The 8,743-nt window shown below is 33.0% G+C and overlaps 1 protein-coding gene across 5 annotated transcripts in view; it reads left to right on the forward strand.

The window, feature by feature from the left end:
* Positions 1 to 7,994, forward strand: part of Ubr3 (Ubr3 ubiquitin ligase) — a 175,633-nt gene extending 167,639 nt beyond the window's left edge. For all 5 annotated transcript variants that reach the window (XM_081741424.1, XM_081741427.1, XM_081741428.1 and 2 more), the window contains 3 exons: positions 2,529 to 2,660; positions 4,737 to 4,876; positions 6,167 to 7,994. In XM_081741424.1, coding sequence (XP_081597550.1) covers positions 2,529 to 2,660; positions 4,737 to 4,876; positions 6,167 to 6,284 — 390 coding nt within the window. In that variant the 3' untranslated portion in view covers positions 6,285 to 7,994. The remainder of the gene's footprint in view (positions 1 to 2,528; positions 2,661 to 4,736; positions 4,877 to 6,166) is intronic.
* The last annotated feature ends 749 nt before the right edge of the window (positions 7,995 to 8,743 follow it).

The following is an 8,743-nucleotide window of genomic DNA, read 5'->3' on the forward strand; positions in this document are numbered from 1 at the left end:
TAGGCTAAAGGAGACGGTGATTATGAGAAATGAACGAAAATGGTGGAATGAAGAAAGTGGGAGGAAACGGGAGAACCCCGAGAAAACCCACGCACACGGTGTTTGTCCACCACAAAGTTCACTTGGCGGGAGCAGGGTTTGAACCCGGGACCCCATGCACCAGAGGTGAACGCTCTACCACTGAGCCACCGCGGCCCCATGAAGTTTAAGAGTACCACTGGACCAACATTCTACATAACTCAACTCTGCAACATTCTAATCCTTTTAAATGCAATATCGTAAGAGATCCTGTAACTTCAGTTATCAAATGTCTCATTATGTTGTCAGTGATATGTTAAAGCACGATACAGTTACATATAGTTAAGAGTTTGCACTTTTTTTTTTCTGTAAGAATAATCAACCATTGTAAAGGAACATACTTAGGCATGCAAGTAGTATTACTACAAAATTAAGTAATATAAGACTTGAATTATTTTTCTTTCCTTCAACATATCAAAAAAAAAAAAAAAAAACACCCTCCTAATTTATTTTATATGATAAACAGGAATACTAGAGTTACTTATTTCGAAAATGTAAAGTTGATGTTAAATGGACCTTTTTCAGAAATAATTGCCAATATATATATATATATATATATATATATATAATATATTCTCTCTCTCTCTCTATTTGACGGTAAAATTCATATGCTTATTGACACTGAATCCAGCATTTCAGAGCACTTCATCACTGTTGCAAAATTCTGTGACTAAATTAAAGGTGATTGCAGGAATACTACGTCATGTTTTAGAACCGGGTTTGACTAAAATACTATGCTCCTTTCTGATCTTCTGGGCTTTACAAACGAGATACTCGGTAGTTTGAAATGTTTCAACAGTTTTCATAATAGTCAATGATTTTGTAACTAATAACAGAATCTGAGTTCTTTCAGCAATGGTACTTGAAGTTTCAAATTTCTGGCACAATTCGTTTATTAAATCACCTCAGTCTTGACAATTATAAACATTTTCAGCATGGAAAATTGGAAAGAGTCAAGAAAACAAAAATATGACACAATATAAGTTAAGGGCGGATTTAGGCACGTTTTGTAACTAATTAGTATGTTGAAATTATAACATTTAAATCATATAGTCTGGGAATGGCCAATTCAGATACATATTTATCTCTTGCCGTGTTTTTATAATGAAGAGAGAACTTTTACTGTTACAAATTAATAGTAATAATAATTAATTGACTCATTATAAATGCCTACGTTACAATCTATAATGGTTTTTACTTCAATTTTTTGTCAGTTGACCACTTTTCACTGAAATAAATTATAGCCAACATAAACAAGTTTCACTGTATTTTGTTTCTCTACACGAAGAAACAACATTATTAGAAATGTGGGACTAACATTTTCTATAATTTGAATATAACAGTAAACTTTCAGTTATACGGAAGATAGATTCAGTGGAAGAGCACAAAAATTTAATTTTCATTAATTAAACGTCTCTTGCAGTCTAAGGAGATAATCGTGGGACGTGATTTTTTTTTTTCTTCGGAAAATGGGGACAAAAAAATCCTTTTCTTGTAACATGTACAAAGTCGATATATAGAATTTAAGAAAGATATATAACATAATGTTCCTGGAAAAATCTCAAATTTCCAACTAATCCCGGCGTTCCCCAATTCGTCATTGGTAAATAACGCATCAGCAATTCAGGGTTTTCGATAATGAAACCTGCATATATTCTCAGGGAAGGAAAGATTTTGTGCTCACCTCCATTTATCGTGGGGACACAAAATAAACTAAGTTTATGCTTTTAAAATAGCAGCCGAAATGCCTCATACGATCATGATGCTAACACATCAAATTTTTTAAACGTCTCTTTCTCACAGAAAATGTCTTGATTCTAGCTGCAGTCAACAGTATTCAATTTCTTAACTTCGAACAAGAATTTAAAGCAGTTTTACTCGTATTATCTCCATCGTTTCTAAGTCCTTAGCACAGTCACGTGCTATTGCTATTAGTATTTAACAAATGCAAGGGTATAGATAGAAAATCAATAAACGTCGTAAATCGGGTAACAAAATTTGCACTTGACTGATTTAAATAATTTTGATTTTATAAATATGAATACCCTCATTTATTTTTATAATAGTTTAAATATATATGAATCTTTGTTGCTCTAGGTATTTCTTCGTCAGTACCGAATGCGTATTTTTTCTCTGGTGGAGTATATAGATATTTCGTTCCGTTTGTATCTTGTAACTTTTATTGAAAGAGATTTTCTGAAATTGTCTGCTTCAAAGTAATGTTCTAACATGATTGATGCGTGGATTTTGTCAGAGTTCTCCCATTTCGTCCCACGTTCTTAGTTCTGTAAACTTTTTTTTATTAAGCATTTGTCGTGCTTCTTTGCTTTATCCTGTGGAACATTGAAATCCAGACTAGTTGATAAGTAGTTGGAGTGTTTTGATATTTTCATTTGTAGTCATAATTGATGTGCAGAATCGTAAGTTAATCTTTGAATCTTGTGTTACAGTATTACCATCGACGTCAGTGTCCGCAGTGTCACTCAGTGCCTAGGGAGGCGAGTATATGCTTGTTATGCGGAACGATGGTTTGTTTCAAGGAGAATTGCTGTAAAGACCAGAATATGTGTGAAGCAGTTCAGGTGAGTAAAAGAAATAATTATTTGGACCTATATAGTTAATGCCTGTATACCCGAGTTCGATTCCCGGTTGGAATAGTTTTTGTTGTTGGGTTTGTATAGTAAAATAAGTGTGGGGTTGTTTGAAGGTGTTTCCTATCTAGAAAGTCAGAGATAACGGCTATGGAAGCCAATGTACTGACTACAGTTACCCCAGCTAAAATGCTTTCTAGCCGCCGTAACTCTTCGTGCTCCTTAACGCAACGATGTTTATAGTAAATTGCTCTTTTAGTTTGTGTAACATGTTAACAATAAAGGTAAATAGTAAGTAAATTCTGTGGTGGAAGTAATTCGAACTTTTGAATTAAGTGAAGAATATTATGTGGAAAAGAGAGCCATTCATGCTACGTGTGCAGCCCAAAATTTACTGGATCTATTTTCATTGAGATCTTAAAAAGACGAAATGTATTTGGTTTTTTTTTTTTTTTTTTTGTTTTGTTTTGTTTTGTTTTGTTTTGTTTAAGCGAAGGGAAAACTTGTTAATTTAATTTAGTCATTTCCAACTAATTTTAGAATTGTATGGTTGTGTTTGAAAAATCACATGATTCAGTACTTTCTCGTATAGGCCTGTGCTACATCTTTACTTTGACGATGAGGAATACACTGTTTCTGAGTTTATATACAGACATTTTTTTATAAAGCTTTTCTGGGAAAAGTTCATTTTCAATCTCAAGTCGCATATTTAATGCCAGTACTTTGAATTGTAATAAAATTCGGAGAGAGAGTGCTCACCGATATAATCAGTGAATCCGAAGTCTACTAAGTTATACTGAGTGTGATAAACTATGCTTATGAATATCAAGTAGAGGACTTCAAACTGTTATATATATATATAGAATGTAATTATGGAGTAATACACACATACACACACACACACACACACACACACAAAAAAAAAAAAAAAAAAACTGAATCGAATTTCGATCTCTCACTTGCCAGGCAGATGTTCTATAAAGCATATTGCCAGGAAACAACAGATTTTACTTGGGAGAACAACAGTGAAACGGGAGATCGGAATTCGTATCCCTAACAGTCAAACAATCTGCCTATTCTATTATTATTCCTTTCTTTTTGTGTGTTCAACGTAAATACAATATTATGATTACGGTGGATGACAGAAAAAACAAACAAACTCGGGAATCGAACTTGAGATCCATCCAGCATCTGTGCATTGATAGCTTCGCCAATAACAATCTGAAGGTATAAATCTGTGCGCACACAAACGCAGTTACAATGCAAATTGCGATGTGATTCAAACAAAACGAAGTTTTGTTCCAATCTCACCTCAAACACCCACAATATTAAGAGTTATATTGAAAACAATAACTTCAGTAATTTGATTTCACTGTAAGGAACAAAATATGAAACCTAGTATTGGTGGGCTATGCACATAACCAGCACCAAGGAAAATATTGAAGAAATTACAGATATGATTCAATTCATTATTTTTTTGTGTGTTTTATAAGATTCTATCTACATACTTACATTACGGTATATAGAAGTAAAAAAAATAAAAGAAAAATATTCATTAAATAATTGAATATAGTTCTATGCAGCTCTATTACGCGGCCATCTTCAGCAACGAAGCGTCGTTCTTCCCGTTTCTCAGACGAAGCACTGCCTACGGATCTAGAACCCAAGCGTAAAAAGTAGTCTCAAAATCTTTGTTTCATACAAATTTTTATTCATTTCGTCTGCACATGCACTCTCATTGGCTGAAGCCCTATTGTAACGGATAAACAAAGTCGGTGACAGTATGTTATCGCTTCGGTTCCCACGGATGAGGTTCAAACATTAACAAAGAGTATATTGTAACGTAAAATGAAAGAAAATGCAAAAATGAAAGCTAGATGCACTTCTTTAAGTTCATTGCACAAAATAAAATGAATGTTCTCAAAATTAGTTCATAATAAACATTACTACAATAATAATTTAAAATATTCTGATTGTTGAGACCAGAACTAGAAAATTAAATAATTATATAAATCAATCGTTTTGAAAAATTCAAAAATTCATTTTTTTTCCTTTCTTGTTTTTCAGCACTCCATTGATTGCGGAGCAGGAACTGCCATGTATTTAGTTGTAACTTCGTCCTATATCGTAGTAATCCGTGGTAAGCGAGCGTGTTTATGGGGTTCTGTATATTTGGATAGTTTCGGTGAAGAAGATCGAGAGCTTAAGTAAGTTTACTTGACTTGCAACATTTCTAAATATGACTGATACAAAATTTTTATATATGCATATATATATTCTATTTTAGTCCAGGTGATCTATTTATCAAGTGGCAATTTTGAATAGTGGAAATGTTTTATGGAAAAGTAGTTAGCAATTTTGTAGTGGAAATGTTTTACAGAAAAGTATTTAGCAATTTTAATGATTCAGTTACATCGTATATATATAATGTGTGTAATATAGAACGTTCCTTAAACTGTCAATCTGAATTTCATTGTGAATTTTCTGCCAAAGTTAGACTAAGATTTCATGGGTCTTTAATTCTATCTTCTCTGCTGAGCATAAGACGTCAGTAACTTGTGGTCTGGAAGGATATGCAGTTTATAAACGTAGAGTATTTTAAATAAGGGGTTATACCTACAACCGTTTACAACTTGGTCCTCAACAAAAACCAGCAAGAATAAGATGAAACTGAAGACGTCCACAGGATAATAGATGGATGAAATATATATTTGGTGTGCTGGAGATTAGCGCGACATAAGATTACAAAATAGTTACTAAATTATACTCTGGGTGTGTATATATATAGGGTCAGATAGAGCTATTGTGAGACTTCCTGAAAAGAGGAGGATTTGCACAGAATTAAAATGATGTACACTAGTTGCTTCTAAAAAATACGAAATGTTAATGATCTATTATTTCCATATATGAAAAACGCTCTTGAGCACTGACTAATGTTCCAAAACCCTCCATTTTATGACCTGTCAGGAAACTGTTGTTATAACTCTTGAACTTTCCAAATATTATCAGGTAGTAGACATTAAGGAGTACCAGAATTATAAAAACTTTCCATGTGTCAAGCAGCCTGGGGGGAGGAGGAAGAGCTGTCAATCCCATGAGGCTATTGAAAGACAGTTCCCGGGACTACTATGAAACAGCTGTTATGACCACTGAAAAGCACTGATGTTCCGTTTATGTACTAACTTTTATTGTATTATAAAAGATCAAAAGTGTATCATTGTTCAGATAAATAACACTGTAATATAAACTCATTTAAGTTCCAAATTCTCAACCTTATCAGTAACCGTGTGTGCTTTGTTACAAACTGAGCTGAAGTAAATGATGCGCAAGTAAATATTGTTTGGATTATGACAAGTAACGTTGTATATTTATTGTGAGTCTTCAGTGTCCTCAAAGATAGGCGTATTAATATGATTTTAGTGCGTATTTATCAATATGACTATTATTCAGTTTTATTTTGACCGTTTTCTAATGTTTGTTTTGTTTGCTCTTTCCAGGCGTGGAAAACCCCTTTACCTCAGCCCAGGCCGCTATCAGCTTCTAGAACAACAGTGGTTGGCGCATCGATTTGATCACACAAATAAAAAATGGATTTGGCATCGTGACTCGTTATGAAATGGCTTAAGATTCAGTACAGACATTTTGGCTTGCGTTAGATTTTAAATTCTTACAAAGTAAAAAGTCGTGCATACAGTGTGAGGGACCGGGTTATTATTTGCAGCTGATAATTTTTTCCTCGGAATTCAGTAATAGGGGAGGGAGAACTTTGTGAGTTTTCTTCAATTGATAATACGCAATCCTACAATTTCTTGTATTGACAAGTTTCATGTATCGTAAACAATATTCAATATCTATTAAGTGATTATAATAATAGTGAGTTTTAAAAATATTTCGAAAACAAGCATGCTTTTCGTGGTAGTACGCATAATTAAAAAATAATGTTAAAACGCAACTATGTAGTCCACAGTTCGGGTGGATGTACGAAGTCTGACACACTGTGATACACGTAAGGGCTGGAAAGTAGTTTCTTCGTGTATATAATAAAAGCATTCTGCTAAAAACCCTCTACATACATCACAATGCATCGAGAAGTTCAATTAATGAATTAATTAAATGAAATAATTTCCCCGCATAATTTTGTTTTGTTCCTATGTATGAATCTAGTTTGTACATATTTTTCACCAGCACACGGATTGTGATTTTGTACAGAGGTCGTAGAGTGGAGGTGTAAGGCAGATAGAAACATTAAAAAGAAAAGAAAGAAAGAAAAAAAAAACACGCTTGATTTCTTGCTCATTTCAAGACTGAACGTGTGTCACTTTTGAATGGTGTCACACCTGCTTGCTACCAGTTCAGTGAGGTGATGTTCATTATGATCTGGAAGAATAAATAAATAAATAAATAAATAAAAAGAAAAAACGTTTTATTAATTAATTTGTTAATATACATATGTATTTTTTGTGTTACATATGAACTGACTTTGGCTTAACTGTTGCGGTCTGAGTCAAACTAACTATATATATATATGCGTATATTTTTTTTAGTTATGCCAAAAATTGTTTGTTACCTTATGTTATGGATCGGATTAGATGCAAATCAGTTGGAAAAGTCACAGAGCACATTCAGAAACCTTTGTACGTAGCTAAAGATAAGGACGCTTTCGTAATAATAATAATAATAACAATAATAAAGATCAATGCAGTTAACTTTGCAATACAGAAACTTTAAAACGAAAACTGCGTAATTTGCTCTGCAATGACTTGCATAAACATGGTAAGGTGAAGAATGTATTTTTTGTATATATTATAAATATATATATATATCTGCAGTGCACAGGCTTTGTAATAATTTTTAATTGGGACTATTTTTTTTTCTTTCCTTGACACACACACAATGCATCAAGTGCAAATGAATCTAATAGCTTGTAATTTATACTACTTTTTAAAGCGTACCAAATACGGTAATATGGAATTTTTGTTAATTTTATTGATAGCATTTCTTTCTTATTGCTCAGAAATTTATATAAAAATACCGACAACACATATTTGTTTTATGTGGTTGACAGTGGGTGATAATGATTACATTAAATTATTAAAGAAACAAAACACAAAATACGTTACTATCCTGGAATGTTGCATGCTGTAACAATATTTTTCTGATCTATTTTTTTCTTTACCTCTCTTCTCTCTCTCTCTCTCTCCGTTAGGTCAAGCTAATTTTTTCATATCTTTAAAGCTGTAATTATGTAAGACTACATGTGTTGTGTACAGATTTAAAAATGAATTGTGGACAGTTGTACATTTCTCATTAAAGGATCTAATTGAAAAGTTTCTTTTTTTATGTCTGTTCTTTTCTAGAATTATTCCTGAAAGAAGTCCTTAACCTGTACTGTTATTTAACGGTTATCGGGAATAGTCATTTAATCGTTGTTTTTAATATTAAAAAATAAATAAAGTGTGGAGTTTGTGGAATAAACATAGTAGGGGACACATAATAACCGACAAAACCAAAGTTGCCATGTGAGTACTTGAAAGTTCCTAATAATTGACAGCAATTTCTACATTATTTATAGAAAAGGTAATTCATGTTCCTATTTACGAGTGAAATTCACGTGCAAACCTGATTTGCTTAAGTAAGTGCCTGATCTCTGTAGCGTTACATATTATATTTACAGTGGTAGACATCGTTAACATAATCTGACAACGTTGTTAACATGTTGGTAGTTATCCAAGATAACAGTTAATGAACCCTGTGCAGCAATTGCATAGCGCATCTTGCTCATCTCCTGGTGTATAAAAACGTACAGCAGGTTGTTTCAAGTTCAATGTGTTACTGCCATCTGTAGATGTGAGCAAATGTGATCGCATTAGGTTAGGCATACATTTACCTATCCGATAGTGATCAGTTAAGAGCTAGTACCTACCGCTATAACGATACAGAGAGAAGTTGCGAGATTTTTTTCTGCTATGCAGGACAAGTTTCCAAGGGAGTTTGATGGCTATTGAGGAACTTGCTAATAAGTTGGTTGTCCATAAGATTGACGAAAATGTAAAATTAACTTCCAGTCCACCATT

The sequence above is a fragment of the Thermobia domestica genome, chromosome 15, assembly GCF_964235325.1.
Source record: "Thermobia domestica chromosome 15, izTheDome1.hap1.1, whole genome shotgun sequence".
NCBI classification, from domain to species: domain Eukaryota; kingdom Metazoa; phylum Arthropoda; class Insecta; order Zygentoma; family Lepismatidae; genus Thermobia; species Thermobia domestica.